Source organism: Ovis aries, chromosome X (assembly GCF_016772045.2).
Source record: "Ovis aries strain OAR_USU_Benz2616 breed Rambouillet chromosome X, ARS-UI_Ramb_v3.0, whole genome shotgun sequence".
In the NCBI taxonomy this organism is placed as follows: Eukaryota; Metazoa; Chordata; class Mammalia; order Artiodactyla; family Bovidae; genus Ovis; species Ovis aries.
This window is the reverse complement of record NC_056080.1, coordinates 125,730,871-125,748,664: the sequence shown is the minus strand read 5'-3', so window position 1 is coordinate 125,748,664 and position 17,794 is coordinate 125,730,871. Positions and strand designations below refer to the sequence as shown.

The 17,794-nt window shown below is 40.9% G+C and overlaps 1 protein-coding gene across 2 annotated transcripts; it reads left to right on the top strand.

Annotated features, from left to right (window-relative positions):
- The first annotated feature begins 597 nt into the window (after nucleotides 1-597).
- On the top strand, nucleotides 598-6,916 carry NXT2 (nuclear transport factor 2 like export factor 2). 2 transcript variants are annotated; one of them, XM_027963183.3, is made up of 4 exons: nucleotides 598-782; nucleotides 1,840-1,926; nucleotides 3,695-3,839; nucleotides 4,703-6,916. In XM_027963183.3, exons 1-4 carry the CDS (start codon nucleotides 768-770, stop codon nucleotides 4,882-4,884), a joined length of 429 nt encoding a protein of 142 aa, XP_027818984.1. In that variant the 5' UTR covers nucleotides 598-767; the 3' UTR covers nucleotides 4,885-6,916. The 2 variants fall into 2 exon arrangements, with proteins under 2 accessions (XP_027818984.1, XP_060263988.1); XM_060408005.1 differs by lacking the exon at nucleotides 598-782 and adding an exon at nucleotides 1,019-1,527.
- Nucleotides 6,917-17,794: the final 10,878 nt, after the last annotated feature.

The window sequence follows — 17,794 nt, the reverse complement described above, 5'->3', positions numbered from 1 at the left end:
ATGGTAAAGAGACTATCAAAATATCTGACTGACTTGACTGCCGAGACATCGTTGGGGACTTTGAGTGGTTTTGAAGTATGTTGGGGAGTGGAGTCTGGTTGCAGTGGTAGTTAAACTACTTAAACTTGAATTACAATTAGTTTTGTGACCCTAAACATATTATAAAGTAGTGAATAATTTTAGGAGTATTACTGAGACACGGGTAAATTCAGTTAAGATTGAGTCTTTGAGAAGGTTCCAGAACTTTACGCCATTTTCTACCAGTGTTGTTGCACGCTTTTCCCCAAGCTCTACCCACTTTTCCTACTCGATTACAGGTCTGGTAGGTTTCATCAGCTAGCCCTTTCCCCACCCCCTGGAGCAAAGAAGCCCGCACATTAGACGCTTTAAATAGGTCTTTTTTTCGCTGTCCTTGGACGTGTTGGAGAAATGGATACTTTTGTTAAGATTATCCAGTTACAAAAGCGGAGTGATTTTTTTTTTTCTAAACTAAGTTAATAAATATCAAACAAGTGAGTACATAAGGCGGACGGGACGGGACGGGACGGTCGGAACTCAAGAGAACTGTACTTAAGGTTGGTACATCGGGGTGATTTTAACATCGGACCGAGGTACTTCCGGGAGAGAATGGGCGGGCAGAGAATTCTGTGCGTTTGGCGGGTTTCGCTGTCTTGCTAAGTATTTGATCATCCCACAGGAGAGGGAACCAGGGACAAGAAGACGTAGTGACGTCGCCACTGAAGAAAAAGGACAGTTCGGAGTCCCCGATGGCCATGGCTGTGGTGAGTGCCCCAGCCGCCGCAGGGTGCCGGGCGCAGGCGGCTGAGGGGAGGGGCTCTGGGGCGGGCTGGTTGCTGGTCACGTGGTCAAGCGGCGAATCAGGGTTTGGCCCGCCAGGCGCCGGGGGCGGGGCCCGCTCTCTGAAGCCCCTCATTATTCCCCGACCGCCGACCCATGACCCCCGACCCCCCCACCTCCCAGGGCTGTGCAGTTGCTTTCCGATCCTGGAAAAGACCCTAAGACGGAAACTAGCGAGAGTTGGGAATGTTGGGGTTTGTTGCTTATGGCTTGTAATCCTTTCACGATTTAAATAACTTTCAATTACGTGAGAGTGAAATGAAATTAGCTATTAATTCAAATAATAGTTTGGTCTGGTAAATGGCTGGGGAAGAAAGTAGTTTTCTCGCAGGAGAAAACCGCAACAATATTTCTTTTCTTCCGTTTTAAAATCCTTTACATTGCTCGCTTTGGCAGCACGTATGCTAAAATCCTTTACAAACTCCTGTAAATTTTTACATAATATGAGGACGTTTTCTGAGTACCTAATTTTTCAAACAAGTTCGTAGAACATACTCAGTTTTTTTCTCATTCAACAACTTTTGAATAACTTATCAATAATTTAGCAGCTTGAAAAGGGAACTCAACAATTTGCTAACTTATTCAATGGTAATTCGCGTCTGCCCGCACCGCCCCCTGCCTCTTTTTTTTTTTTTTTTTACAGTTCAGAACCCATCGTTTTTTATTGAGGTAAATGTTTTCTAAAATACTGGAAGCCTAAAACACCAGTTGCCATGCAAAGATTGTAAATTTATGTTTAAAGTAAGAAAAATCTGAAATTCACTAATGAATGGTTAGTATGTCCTAACCATAATGTACTTAAAAATAGTGAAAGTTGGAAACCTAGGCCCTAACCTTAAAAATGTCCAAATTTATATGGAAGAATGTAGACTGTGTATGGAGTTATATAATGATTGAAATAAACCACCAGCTTTTGTTGGTGATATGTTTGTGAGGGGTTGGAAGGGTGGTAATTACATTTTAATGAAATTTTTCTTGTAGGAATTTAAAACTTATGTAGATCAGGCATGCAGAGCTGCTGAGGAATTTGTCAATATTTACTATGAGACAATGGACAAAAGAAGACGGGTGAGTGTTACAGACTACTATTCTTTATTAAATACCAGTTTGTTTGTTTGGTTTTTTTTGAGCCAGCCATTCATCCAAATTGCATAAGTGATAGCTATGTTCTCTAAAAACACATTGCTTAGGAAAGGGTTGGTATGGCATTATGGATGTGTGAACTGTGGAATCATACCCCAGTTTTGTGTTTGCCAAGTTCTGTGACCTTGGGCAAGTTGCTAACCTCTCTCAACCCTGTTTTATTTTTAGGGTGGTAAATGGGAATTAACTACTGCACTTAACATGGGACCCAACATATATTTACTTAAATTCGTTACATTTTCTTAATCACATAATTTAACCAATATAGTTAAAATAGTATTAGTGCTAGTGAAGGGGGTCTGTCATTACAGAGAATGTTCCCTGATTTGCCCCTTTAATTTCATATATTAATTGATAATTTTGTGTTAAAGCTCACATCTGTATCTGACACTCACAAATAGAATCTGCCTGGCTTGGATACTTTTAGTCTTCCACAGAGAAAGTTCTCACTTCATCAGCTTTTTTCATTGTGATGTGTTCCTGAGCCATATCTTTTAAGGATTTCTGTATGTGACCTAGAATCTTCACTAGGTCTATTATCAGTATAACACTGTGTTGTAGAGAACTCTTGTCTATGCTGTAGAAATAAATATCTCTAAAAGCTGTTTTGTTAAGGCAGAAGATTAAAAAGAAGTTCTTGATACTGATGTTTGATGATGTGGGACCTGGCACAGGATGTAACAGTGGACATTTGTTGGGCCTTGGTGCCTTCAAGGACAAAGTAGCAAAAAAAAGAAAGCAACATAGTTCATTTCCAGAGTCCAGATATGTGTTGGCCCTTTAAGTTTTAAAATTTAGAGCTAAGCAAATAATGTCCCCTTTGACACACTAAATTCCTGTGACTGACTCCAGGAACTAAAGAGTTAACTGTTGAATTCTTCCTTATTTGAGTTTTAACTTACTTGACTTATCAAAGACTCTGCTTTAGCAAGTACTATTGATTGTTTTGGACTGAATAATGCTATTTCCATGGCGATAAAAGGAACTAATTCTTCTTAACACATACAACATTAAATGGTTCAAACATAAAAGGGCTCACATTGTATATAAACACTAGGATTGAAAGGTACAGGTAGGGCCTGACAGATAACTTTGTTCACAGAATTAGAAAAGGGAGGGAGATTCAAACTGGTTCCAGGCTGCAAGGGCTTTGAAACCTGTGATCATTTAATTCATTTTAATTACAGAAAGCAAAACTTAAAAAAAAAAAAAGCCTATCCATTTGATACAAAGGTTTCTCAGTGTGGCTAAAGTGAAAGATGAAAAAAAAGTAGCTAGCTGCCTAGTATATTAAGAGGGCTTCCCTGGTAGCTCAGCTGATAAAGAATCCACCTGCAATGTGGGAGACCTGGGTTCGGATCCCCTGGAGGAGAGCGTGGCAACCCACTCCCGTATTCTTGCTTGGAGATTCCCAGGAACTGAGAAGCCTGGAAGGTTACAGTCCATGAGGTCGCAAAGAATTGGATACGACTAAGCACAGCATAGCACAGGATAATAACCATTTAAGGGCAACTGTATAAGGCAGATACCTTGTTCACATTGTCCTCTGTGGGAGGGGGCAAGGGAAGGAGAGATGGAGAAAGAACTATAAAAATGTTTAAACACCCGCTGTAACCTTTCAATCCATTTCTACAAGATAATTTGCCCCAAAGCAAAAATCTTTCCCCTTTTTTTCTTTTTTCTTTCTTTTTAGGCACTAACCAGGCTGTATCTGGACAAGGCCACTTTAATATGGAATGGAAATGTTGTTACAGGGCTGGAAGCCCTAGCCAATTTTTTTGACATGTTGCCTTCTAGTGAATTCCAGGTCAATATGTTAGATTGCCAGCCAGTTCATGGTAAGATCATGGTCTTTTGAGGTACTTGTTTTCCTTTAGTGGGCACTGAACTTTAACACCAAAAGCAGCTAGCAACTTTCAGTGGTAGCAGTAATTACTTTTTTGAGCAAGTTAAATATGAAAAATTCAGCTGTCAAGTCAAACTTTTGATCCTCATTTAGATGCATCTAATTCCAGAGAGCCAGTGGTAGGTTTTGGTGGATTGAGTGATTGTGCAGCTTATTAAAAGTCATGTGGCAAATTGAGCCTTACTGTGATTTCTGTTGATGGAGAGGAACAACTGTCTCTTTTCCCTAAATAAATAGTTGCCTTATGTACCTTGAAATGTCTCAAGAGAAAAAAATGTACCATATCTCTGATTAATGTTTTATTATCTTACAACCTATTAAAATTTCACAGCAAACGTGAAAGGGTAGCTTTCAAGGCAGATTTTGATTTCAGGCAGATTGATGCAGTTTATAAGATTAACCTCTAGGTGGGGTCCTAAGCATCTTAAGCAGTAGTTTCCTGAGTGATTTTTTGCCTTTATAGTTCTTGAAAAGAATGACAACTTAAACAAAATTTGACCAAGTTCTGTTAAAAAAAAAAAAAAAACCAACAAGGAGATACTAACACAGGAACCAAAAGGCTAGATATTGAAAGTTTAGAGTACCCAAAATCTTTCTGGACTGAAAATAATGTTAGTATCTTTGAAATGGTTATTGAGTTTTCTGGCTCTGGGTGGGCATGCTCAAGGTTATGCTTAAAGTAAAGACAGTTTATGAAACTTTTTTTAGTGTTTAAGTTATATACAATGTGTTTAAGCCTGTAAATCTGCCTGTGTAAAGAATCCAACCTCTTCTCTTTTCTTGGTGTGGGTGCAGAGCAAGCTACTCAGGCCCAGACCACAGTTCTTGTTGTGACCAGTGGAACTGTGAAGTTTGATGGCAACAAGCAACACTACTTCAACCAGAACTTCCTGCTGACCGCTCAGACTACTGCTAACAATACCGTGTGGAAGATTGCAAGTGACTGCTTCCGTTTTCAAGATTGGGCTGCTATTTAAAGGGGGCAGAAGTCCATTCTTTTTTGGTCCATTAGTTCCAGCAACAGAAATTTATGTGAGTTATTAATTCATTTCATTGTGGAAGCATTAAAAACGAGTATGTGCTGAAACTAAATTTCTTTAATATTTTTTTATTCCTAGCAGCACCTTTTCTAGCAGCTGCCAATTTGAATCATTGCCCTTAAGAGCTTTAATGCTAGTTTTCTACATGCCTTATACATGTTTCACTAATGACTTTCTTACAGTAACATTATATCCATGATCGCTGTATTAGCATATTCACTGTGAGCCCAGCATATCGCAAAAATAAAATCTTTTTATAGTACTATCTATGGGATATCAGCACAATGTAACTTTCTGGGAGGAAGTGGAGTGTTTATTGTTGTTGTTATTAGATTAATTTAGGTTAATTTTGTAGTATAAAATGTACCTTTTCGTTTAACACTGGTAATGCGGTTTATATATAAGGCTTTTTTAAAGCAGTTCAATGAACGCATTACTAGTTTTGGTTTACATAACTACTCTGACATACTGGAGTCACATGTAGAGATGTTCAATAGTCTTTTTATATTAAGTAATTTTTTCATGTTGGCATGTTTTCTTATGAAGTGAGTTAATCTACTCGAGAGATATAAAGTGTTCTCAGTTGATACCCGAGTGTTGGATACACTCAGTGACTTAAAAGCAAGACTTCTTTAAAAGCTTTTTCTTGGCAGCTCCGGGTCTGTAACTTTAGATAGTAAATGGTGGTAGGACTAATAGCTTTAGTGGGAGAATGAGGAGTGAAAATGTATAGATCCGAGGTTGGCCACAAGTAAGGAAGGATGGCCAAGTGGTACGCTTTGGGTATTTGTTTTCTACCTCCTAAAAATGTAGCCTAATTTTAGAATTTAAGTCATTAAGGTAATAAGTATCTTTACCAAAAGGTCATGAGTGTCACTTTTGTTCTAAGAATTATTTTTAAATGTTTTTCTAGTTCACCTCATACTTATTATTACCAGTATATGTTTCAATTTAAGAACTTGTTGGGGAAAAATGTCAGCAATAAGCCTGACCCTGCAGCAGGGTCTGACAGAAAAGTTGGAAACAAAGCCATGGCTCTCTCTTTGGGACCCTTAACTTCTAAGTCTTCCACGTGAACTTCAGACCAAAAGTCTGCTACATACTATCCACCCCCAAAGTGAGTGATTTGTTCCCTGTGTTTACACTGTCAACTGCATGATCTTTTTACTACTTAAAGCTAAAATTATTTAATCTCATAATGGTGTTCTTCCATATGGCATTGAGCAAATAGATATGTTATAAAACATGTTCCTGTTATATAGCCCACATTTTCTTTTTGGAAAAGATAGAGAACAGCAGATCTTCATAGCCTATAAACTTCAGAAAAACCAGTTGATTCATTCTGTGTCTCAGCATCTAAAGAGAAAGAAATCTTTGTTTTTTGGTTAAAATTTGAACATTTTTCCATTGTTGAATTCATCATTCTCATGTTGTTACACTAGATGTGCCAACTTTGTTTCCACATTCCAACTCAGTGTTTCTTGTTACTTAATTTGAAGATCAACGATTCATTTACTCTTGTCACAAACTACATGTCACATTTCTGATATAAAATAGAACTAAGTAGGAGAAAGGGATGGAACAGAAATATAGACCACACCTTCTTGTAGTACTGACTAAAGCTTACACATATTCTACTCAAACTGAGTTTATTCTAATTTTGGATTGACTTTTTAAAACCACAGCTTTAGTAGCAACAATCAGATTGCCCAAATATTGCCTTTTCCCTAAAGGAGAACGGTCTCAAGTAAAAGTGGCATATAACTAGCAATAACTGAATTGACTGGTTGTATGTATTCTGTTCATTACTTGAGTGCTTTAAGACTTGTGTATAAATTGCTGTTTCCAAACTCTGTATAACTTTAATGGCTGGAACTACTCTTATATGGACTAGACTGTATTTTTGACATGTGCATATTTTTGTAACTTAAAAAAATAAATAAAAATTGCCTTTAACAAGTTTTCTCAAGCTTGGTTTAAGGTCTTTTGATTTTTTTAAGGCTCCCGAACAGTTAGTTGTTTCTTCTTACACTATAAGGTTTAAAAAAGAATTTTAAGTTAGGATATTGAAAACAGTGATTGACAACTAGGACCTTGTCTTTTCTCTAACCTACCTTGTTCTTCCCTCTTTTCCTACGAAATACATTCCTGAGATAACCTGTTTGAAGTAGCAGTGAAGTTTCTAGTGAAATGTTAGAAATTCTAAGTTTGAAAAACTAGCCAAATATTAAAAAAAACTAGCCAAAATTCAGTAGGCAGTGAAACCAAAAGACAGTTCATTTTCAGGGGGAAAAAGTGGTCCCATTAACTTTAATTCTACATTAAAAATATGTCAACAGACACTTTAGGAGTGAGAAGAGGCAACAGCCTTTGAAATCAACCCCTGTATTTCATCTCTTCAATGAGGCACGTAATTTTGACAATTTAATACCCCTGAAATTGATGTATTATAAATTCTTGCTAAAGCATACTTTAATCAGCCTTTTTTTCCTTTCTCAGTGGTACATAAAATTCTGTCTTAAAATCAATGGTGTCTTAGATTGATGAAATACAGTAATGAATTTTGCTAGATAAAAATGGTTAGGAATCTACTCAGGTGTAAATTTGTAGGCATTAGTTAAAGTAAAAGACTGTAAGCTTAAAGGTTAAAGACTCATGACTCAAACTCTATCACCAAGTTATTTGCTTTTCATGTCTACCTCATGACGCTGAAAGAACCACAGACCTTATTTAAGCATGTAAGTGGCTTGGTGAACAGGAATCAGCACTTTCCTAGTTTCTGGAAATTTCCTAGTAATGTATTTGTTGTTTAGCTAAGTGGTATCCAACTCTTTTGCAACTCCATGGACTGTAGCCCACCAGGCTCCTCTGTCCATGGAATTTCCAGGCAAGAATATTGGAGTAGGTTGCCATTTCCCTCTCCAGGGGATCTTCCCGACCCAGGGATCTCCTGTATTTGCAGGTGGATTCTTTATCACTGAGCCACCAAGGAAGCCCGTTAATAACATACAGTGTGTCTAAAAAGATAACTCTCGATGAGATTAAAGGATAAATGCAGTGTTTGGGAAAGGAGCAAGTAGCCAAAGTCAAGAAGGCATTTTATTCTGAAATGTTGCTGGATTGACTTGCCTGAGATTACTGATGCAGGAAATTTGATTGCAGGGGACTTCAGTTGCTGATTTTTGTTATAATTTAATTATTTAATATTAAATTATTGATTTAATATATGATAGAATAAGCATAGATGTGCTTTAACCTTATATATTTAGGGAGAGATGGTAGGGCATATTTAGCTTTTTTATTTAACAATTGTCTCTATAACAAAAATACTCCATCAAAACAGTTGCTACCAAACTGCTGTATTCTATTAGATATTTGCCCTTCTTTGTCAGATGCATCTTTCTATACAAAAGATTTCTTGGTGACTTACCAGTGGGCTATATACATCAATTTTGCTTCCCAGAGAAGCCCTAAAAAGTAGAGAACTATAGAATATTGTTGAAATAATGTGTCAGATGGAGGGTCTTAGACTACAGACTCCATCTGAGGTTGAAGTATATGCACCCTCTAGATCAGTGGTTTTCAAAGTTTTGCTGTAACCCATAGAGGTGTAAAATGTCACAAGCCAGTATACAATACATCTACATATAACAAACTAGTAATAAAAATTACGTGTCCAAAATAAAACTCATGTTTTATTTTGTGATGTGCTTTTGGAATTTTCTACTTCATTTTATTAATTTTTAAAGTGCTGATCATAGCCTGCTTAATTGATTTTTACAACTTCCTGTTAGATTGTCCAGCAGTTTGGAAAGCATGAAAATAGAGAAAGCATAATATTTTCACCATCACTTTCTATCGGGGGGTGGGGAGGAGGATTGGCTTTTAAAAAGCAGTGTTTTGTCAGTGATGTCACCTGAGGCTTAGAAAAGATTAAAAACTTCCTCTCAGGCATGTCATATTTGTGGAGGACAATGAAGGGGTAGGTCTGTTTCCCTCCCATTCCTTATCTTGTACCTGAAGTTCAAAGCTAAGAAAACAACTGGTTAGGCTAGTCTTTAGGCAGAATCTGGGAATAGGATGTGTGGCAATGAAACAAAGATGAAACAGAGGAGGCTGCCCTATTTCAAATGTCCAAGCAGAGAACTGAGAAGGCATTCCAGCAGAAGGATTTTTGAACACGGTTTGATACCAAATACACTGTATTTCAGCCATTTTAAGTCAATTTCATGTGTTTTTCTCTTTCCCTTCCTTCTTGGACACCCCAAACATCTGCATTCAACCCTCTTGGTTGGGAATTCCCTGGCAGTCTAGTGATTAGGACTCAGCACTTTCATTTCCAAGGCATGGGTTTGATCCCTGGTTGGGGAACTAAGATCTTGCAAGCCACACAATGCATTGGGAGGGGAAAAAAAAACATGATTTAACAAAGGCTATGGTGGGCTCTAAAGTGTAAATCTTAGCAGGACTTGTCCAGCTCCACAAAAAGCCTAAGATTTGATTGATACAGATAGAGATGACTTTTTTTTAACTATGAAAGGAGATCGAGGGCCTTTAAGAAAAGCAAGGATAGCAATTCACAAATGTATTTTTGAGAGGTCTTTCTATAAAGGCGGGGTGGGGGGGGGAATGGGCCTGAACATTATTGACTCCAGTTCTCTTACTCAACGGCAGGATATCAGCAAGAAGTGTCTGCAACACTTAGCAACTGCAGGTGCTACAGTCCGCCTTGGAGCCCTAAGCTGGCTGAGGTGGCCAGCCTACTCTCTCTTCCCCAACCCTTCCGTGTTGTTTCTGAAGGAGCCTTTGGGAAGGACTTCTCTAATAAGCTCATCTGTCCATCGGTGGCACCCAGGATCCCCAGTGGTCCAAGTCCAATCCCGCGGATAAAAATTCATTGTTTCTTGATGTTGCTAGTGAGAAATTGCAAGCTTGGGACAAGGGACCAGAAGAGAAATTAGCTAGGGGGAGGCGGAGGGGCTGTTGGATAAATTTTACCTTCTAAACAACTGAAAGTAAAAGGAGGAAGTAGGGGAGAGAAACTAGAAAATTTAGCCTCCCTTGGATAGGAAATTGATCATCACTGCATGACAGTTAAGGATCCCCTTGCATCTTAGAATGAGAAATGCAGCCAAAATACACATACATGGGACTTCCCTGGTGGTCCAGTGGATAAGAACCCACCTTCTAATGCAGGGGATGTGAGTTTGATCCCTGATCAGGAAACTAAGATTCTTACATGCCACAGGGCAACTGAGCCTGCATGCCACAACTAAAAATAAGCCCACGCACCACAACTAAGAACTGAAAGTGTAAAGTGAAAGTGTTAGTTGCTCAGTTGTGTCTGACTCTGTGTAACCCTATGTACTGTAGCCCACCAGGCTCCTCTGTCCATGGAATTCTTCAGGCAAGAATACTGGAGAGGGTTTGCAGCCAAAAATAAATATCTTAACAAATAAAAATACACATACATATGCTTACAAATGTCTGGGAGACCAGTACAAAACTAATAATGGGGACCTCCTTCCTCCATGTGCCCCTTTCTCCCAATCTTCTGAGGCCCTACTGTTATGCTTCCTAAAAATCTCCCCAATTTCAGACTCTGGTCCTATCCTGCCATCCTCTCAAATCCTTCTTTCCATCCCACCCAAACTTCTTGTCCCAAGAATCATCACCTCAGGCCCCACCCTCCACTCTCAAGTTAAGTCTAACTCATAAACTCACCATGGAGATGATTAGCTTCTATCTCTTGGGGTTGTTATATTTTGTCTGGGAGCAGCTGGAACAATACCATAATTCAAAGGAATGGCTTACTAATCTTGGCTCTTCAGACATATTTTGTGTGTGAGGAATGGGAGAAGTTTGACTTGACGATCAGAGAGAGGGACGTTTGGTGCCCCTCCTACTATACCATGTAGGAGGGGAACTCATATCATTTATCATGGCATATAAATGAGCCCACCATATAAGCTCCCAAAGAGCTTACTGATCATATTTTCTTTTGACTTCTGTTCGCTGTCCTAAATGGCTTTCACTCCACTGCTGCTCTCTCTCTGTCAGTGGGCTGAGAATACTCCCAAACCTCATTTCTCCCTCATGCTGCTTATGAGACTGCAGAGCCCCTCTGGCAGCAGCCAAAGAAAGCTCTAGAAGGTGGTTTTGTGTGAGCTAATGAGTCTGGACACTAAAGTCAGAGAACTGGCAGACTTGCCAGTTGCTAGTTGTGTGATCCTTCAGCAAGTCACTAATCCTCCACCAGAGCCTCCAATACCTCATCTATAAAAGGGAGATGATAGTACTGACATGGCAAGGTTATTGTGAGGCCTGAGTTAGATACAGCTGTACTGTTCCTGGCACACAGCAATAATATAGCTGACCATCACTGAGCACTTACATGTGCCCAGCTATGCTGAGCACCTCACATGCATTATTACCTCATTTGACATCACAATAGCCTTATGAGATAGGTATTATTGTCATGACCATTTCACAAATGAGGAAACTGAAGCTTAAAGAGATAGTCACTTGTCCAAGGCCATTCAGTGGCAGAAGCGGTTTTCAAAACTAGCCCTTTATGATTCTAACAATAATGATACCAAAATTACAGGCACTTCACCAATAGTAGCAATTACTATAATTGCTGTGTGTACATTCTTAAGCAAAGAGGAACTAAAGAGCCTCTGGATGAAGGTGAAAGAGGAGAGTGAAAAAGATGGCTTAAAACTTAACATTCAAAAAACTAAGATCATGGCATCTGGTCCCATCATTTTGTGGCAAATAGATGGGGAAACAATGCAAACAGTGACAGACTTTATTTTCATGGGCTGCAAAATCATTGCAGACGATGAGTGCAGCCATGAAATTAAAAAGACGCTTGCTCCTGGGAAGAAAAAGCTATGACAAACCTCAGTTCAGTTCAGTTCAGTTTAGTCGCTCAGTCATGTCTGACTCTTTGTGACCCCATGGACCGCAGCACACCAGGCCTCCCTGTTCATCATCAACTACCAGAGTTTACTCAAATTCATGTCCGTTGAGTCAGTGATACGATCCAACCATCTAATCCTCTGTTATCCCCTTCTCCTCCTGCCTTCAATCTTTCCCAGCATCAGGGTCTTTTCAAATGAGTCAGTTCTTCGCATCAGGTGGCCAAAGTATTGGAGCTTCAGCTTCAGCATCAGTCCTTCCAATGAATATTCAGGACTGATTTCCTTTAGGATGGACTGGTTGGATCTCCTTGCAGTCCAAGAGACGCTCAAGAGTCCTCTCCAACACCACAGTTCAAAAGCATCAATTCTTCAGTGCTCAGCTTTCTTTATAGTCCAACTCTCAACATCCATACATGCCTACTGGAAAAACCATAGCCTTGACCAGACAGACCTTTGTTGGCAAAGTATGTCTCTGCTTTTTAATATGCTGTCTAGGTTGGTCATAAGTTTTCTTCCAAGGAGTAAGCATCTTTTAATCTCATGGCTGCAGTCACCATCTGCAGTGATTTTGGAGCCCCCCAAAATAAAGTCTGTCATTGTTTCCACTGTCTCCCCATCTATTTGCCATGAAGTGATGGGACCAGATGCCATGATCTTAGTTTTCTGAATGTTGAGTTTTAAGCCATGTTTTTCACTCTCCTCTTTCACTTTCATCAAGAGGCTCTTTCCTTCTTCTTTGCTTTCTGCCATAAGGGTGGTGTCATCTGCATATCTGAGGTTATTGATATTTCTCCTGGCAATCTAGATTCCAGCTTGTGCTTCATCCAGATCAGTGTTTCTCATGATGTACTCTGCATATAAGTTAAATAAGCAGGGTGACAATATACAGCCTGGACGTACTCCTTTCCCCATTTGGAACCAGTCTGTTGTTCCATATCGAGTTCTAACTGTTGCTTCTTGACCTGCATATCTCAAGAGGCACGTCAGGTGCGGCTGGGGCGAGCGGGCTGGCCGGGAGACCCATGGCGTGGGCTTCCCCGCCTGGCTCTGCAGACCGGCCAGCGAGGCCAGGGATCTCCTGCGAACTGGGGAGGAGCCACCGCCGCCGCCAGGCCGACTGCGCGTCCCGGGAGCGTGGAAGGGGGCGGGGAGCGCGGGGAGCCCTGGGCGATCCGGGCCCTTAAAACATCCCGTCCTCCCTCGCTGACCCTGGGCTCCCGCCGCCTTGCTCCAGAGCCATGGCCACAGGACCCAGAAGCACAAAAGGCTGCTTTGCTACAGAGACTGCAGAGGCTCTCTGAGGGCAAGACGTTTGCTCTATTCTTTTGCTCATATAGTCTTGGGGACAAGTGACTGCCGCAAACTGAGAAGAGAATCGGGTTTTCGCCTTTGTTTCCTCGTGATGCTGCTGTGTCCAGAGGCCGGGAGAGTTCAAGCTCCATCAGTAACATCAAAGTGCTGTCTCCTGATTGAACTGTTTTCAGGAACTGACATCAGTTTTCATACAGCTTAAGCTTAAAAGGTGAAGAAACTGAAGCATGAGAGAGCCACGTGATTTGAGTATCATGAAGCCTGAAAGGTGGTGATTCCTTGGTTTCTGCTTTCTCCATCTGACTTAGCAGCACATTGTTTTCTGGCTGTTACATGGAAAATTTATTTTGTATTAATCATAAATGAAGCAGTACGAATTTGTTGTCTATTTTGTGATCACATGGATCACAGCCTTGTCTCACTCAGTGAAACTATGAGCCACGCCATGTAGGGCCACCCAAGACGGATGGGTCACGGTGGAGAGTTCTGACAAAATATGGTCCACTGGAGAACGGAATGGCAAACCACTTCAGTAGTCTTGCTTTGAGAACCCCATGAACAGTATGAACAGCATGACAAACCTAGACAGCATATTAAAAAGCAGAGACATCAGTTTGCCGGCAAAGGTCTGTGTAGTCAAAGCTATGGTTTTTCCAGTAGTCATGTATGGATGTGAGAGTTGGACCATAAAGAAGGCTGAGCACTGAAGAACTGATGTTCTTGAACTGTGGTGTTGGAAAAGACTCTGCCTAGATCAGACCATGATAGCTGTTTTCTTGGGGTTAGAAAAGGTAAGAGGTTGTGTCAGCAAGAGACAAGGCTTGATTAGCCCTTCCAGAAAGAATTAACCTTTCAGCTCTGAGGAGGACAGTTAACTGATAGCCTCCAGCAACAGTGTCTGCAGGATCCTCTGCAGTATTTGAGCTGATGCCATGCTCTCCTGGGGCAGCCTCTAGCCCATGATTGAACACAGCAAGAAGGCTAAAGCCTGGCTATTTCAGCCCTTTGCAGAACTTCTCTAATGGACCATCCTTGCCCTGCAGCCCTCCCCTAGATTGGCCAAGACTTTCAGGCACACATCACAGACCTGCCTAACTCTGCTTTTTCTTGCTTTTCTGCTCACAAATATCAAATACACATCAATGTTTGGGGACTTCCCTGGTGGTCCACCGGCTAAGACTCCATGCTCCCAGTGCAGTGGGCCTGGCTTATATCCCTGGTCGGGGAACTAGTTCCCAAATGCTGCAACTTAGACCCAAGTAATTAATGTCTAGAGACTTCACTGCCCGACATTGTTTACTCCCTCTTTATCTTTCACAGGGTTAACCCCCAATAAGCCTTTTTTTAAAAATCCCTAACTCCATCTCAGTATCTCTTTACAGAACACAAACGGACCCAAAGGGGTTTGTTGCCTGTCCTTTGCTGAACTGAAGCACCGGATCAATCTTGAGAGTGAGTGTCTGGTGGCTTCTCAGGCAGATATCCTAGTAGCCTGCTTGACCATTGCCATGGAAACTTCCCCGGGAAAGGGGGGAAAAGAAGGAGACAAGGACTCATTGTAAAGTCCCACACTCAGCCTATGGGAGAGGATCCCCGATTACTTGGACCGAAGGCTTGGGGTCCTGGCCAATTGTATTTGGCCTTGTGAGGGTTGGAATTAAAGAGGGGGAGAGATACTTAGGCTGACCAAGTCTGAAAGAGATGGAGGATGGGGAGGGAAATGCTGGGGAATGGGAGTGTATGGCCCGGAGAGCAGTTAGTATTCAACAAGGAACCATGGCATTCCCAAGTCTTAACATCATGGCAACAAATTCTGCACTTAACCAGTACTTTCCACACAGAAACTGGCCTGCCAAAAATTTCTGTATGCCTTGGCCTCTTCCCCACTCTACCTTTAGCTCTTCCCTCTGTATGTCCCAACACCACTGCTCCAGAACAGAGACTCTGAACCTAGTCTGAGGGTCCACAGACCCCCAGAGCTTCAGGAGAGGTCTGAGATTCCCCCAAAGATGCATGAGTATTTATATTGGAACAGAGCCTGTAGGTTTCATCAGCATCTCAAAGATAAATGTAATGCTATAGAGATTAGGAACTATTGGTCCAGGGAAAGTAAGTCCATTTTTATAGATTTAGCAGACAGAATTAGCACATAGTATTGAAACTGCCTGACAATGTAGGAGATGTAAGAGTCACAGGTTTGATCTCTGGGTCGGGAAGATCTGCTGGAGGAGGGCATGGCAATCCCCTTCACTATTCTTGCCTGGAGAATTCCATGGACAGAGGAGCCTGGCGGGCTACAGTCCACAAGGTCACACAGAGTTGGATATGACTGAGCAACTTACCAATGTAGCATGCACAGGTGCCCCCAAATAACTGTTAATGAGTGAATCAGTGACTAGAAAAAAGAAATGACTGAGTAGCAAAAATTAATTTAAATGAGGCAAGACACAAAACACTTAGCACAGTACCTGTCACATAGTAAGCATTCAGTAAGGAATATTATCATCATTATCATCACATGGTCAATCTTTCGAACAGGAATCTAGTACTCCAGGCTGGCTGAACAATAAGGTATTTAACTACTTTCTGTCATTGGATATACCAATTGTCTCCATTTATTTTCTTTTTAAAAAATTTTATCTATTTATTATTTTTATTTTTGGCTTTGTCGGGTCTTCATTACAGCACAGGCTTTCTCCAGTTGCAGCAAGTGGAGGCTACGCTTGGTTGCAGTGCACAGGCTTCTCATAGCAGTGACTTCCCTTACTGTGGGGCACAGGCTCTAGGGTATGCAGGCTCAGTAGTTGTGGTGCACAGGTTCAGCTGCCACATGGCTCGTGGAATCTTCCTGGACCAGGGATCGAACCTGTATCCCTTGCATTGTCAGTTTGGATTCTTAACTACTGGACCACCAGGGAAGTCCTCCACTTATTTTCTATTAGAAATGATGCAACATTGAACGTCTTATACACATAGTTTTGCTCACAAGTGTAAATACCTAGAAAATAAACTTTTAGAAGTGCAACTGTTGGGTTAAAGGATATGCACCTTTTAAACCTTGACTGAAACTACCAAACTTCCCTCCAAAAAGTTCCACCAATTATACTCTCACAAAATGAATACAAACACTTATTTTTCCATACCCTTAGCTACGTTGGATATTATTGATTTTTTAAAAGTTGCCATCTGTGTCTCCATTCTTTCCCTGCAAATTGGTCCATCATTACCATTTTTCTAGATTCCACGTATATGCATTAACACATGATATTTGTTTTTCTCTCTCTGACTTACTTCACTCTGTATAACAGGCTCTAGATTCATCCGGTTCATTAGAACTGACCCCAGTTGGTTCTTTTCTATGGCTGAGTAAAATCCCATTGCATATAGATGTACCACATCGTCTTCATCCATTCGTCTGTAGATGGACATCTTGGTGGCTTCCATGTCCTGGCTGTTGTAAATAGTGTTGCAATGAACATTGGGGTACCTGTGTCTTTTAGAATTGTGGCTTTCTTGGGGCCCAGTAGTGTGAAAAATAGATACCTGGTGAGAAGTTGCTGTATAACACTTCTGTTATACAGAAGCCCAGCCTGGTGCTCTGTGTTGATCTAGAGTGGTGGGATAGGGGAGGGGAGGGAGGCTTCACAGGGAGGGGACATAGGTATAATTATGGCTGATTCACATTGTTGTACAACAGAAACCAACACAACACTATAAAGAAATTTTCTTCCAATTAAAAAATAAAATTAAAACACAAAAAAATTTGCCAACCTCATGAGCAGAAAAACCAATATTTTGCTTCAGACGGCTTCCCTGGTGGCTCAGAGGTTAAAGCGTCTGCCTCCAATGCGGGAGACCTGGATTCGATCCCTGGGTTGGGAAGATCCCCTGGAGAAGGAAATGGAAACCCACTCCAGTATTCTTGCCTGGAGAATCCCATGGACGGAGGAGCCTGGTAGGCTACAGTCCACAGGGCTGCAGAGTTGGACACGACTGAGCAACTTCACCTTGTATTTCTTTAATTGTTAGGTAATGTGATAATTCTTACATTTATGCCTTTAGCCATGACCTCCACATTTGTACTCAAATCAGTTGCTTTCTTAGTGTCTAATGGACAGTTATAACTTAATTTAGCATATCCAAAATCAAAATCCTAATTTGGATGATTTTTTAAAAAAACACAGATATAAAATATAGATGAGAAAACATTTAAAATGAGAGGCAGTTAACAGGTCCAAACTAAACTCTTGATCTTATCCTCAAACCTGCTCTTGCTACACAATATCCCATTTCTGTCAATGGCAACCCCATTCTTCCAATCTTCAGACCAATATTCTGGAGCTATCTTTGATTCCTCCCTTTCTCTCATACTCTACAGAGTCTAATCACTTCTCACTACCTCTACCAATGCCACCCTGGTCCAAGCCACTACCTTCTTCTGACTGGATTATTGTTCAAACCTCCTGCTTGGTCTTTCTGGTCCCCTTCTACTGTTCCCACGCTGTGGATACCATCCCAGTCCATTCTCAACACAACAACCAAGTGATCCTTTAAAAAGCACAAGTCATAGCATGTCACTCCTCTGCTCACCGCCTGCCCCCATCTCTAAT

What these genes read in the sequence shown, in the direction of transcription:
- NXT2 (XM_060408005.1), top strand. Translation starts at nt 1,444, where the DNA reads ATGGTAATTCGCGTCTGCCCGCACCGCCCCCTGCCTCTTTTTTTTTTT. An exon ending in ACCCATCGTTTTTTATTGAG is followed by an intron (nt 1,528 to 1,839) that starts GTAAATGTTTTC and finishes TTTTTCTTGTAG; the next exon opens with GAATTTAAAACTTATGTAGA. An exon ending in AGATTGCCAGCCAGTTCATG is followed by an intron (nt 3,840 to 4,702) that starts GTAAGATCATGG and finishes GTGTGGGTGCAG; the next exon opens with AGCAAGCTACTCAGGCCCAG.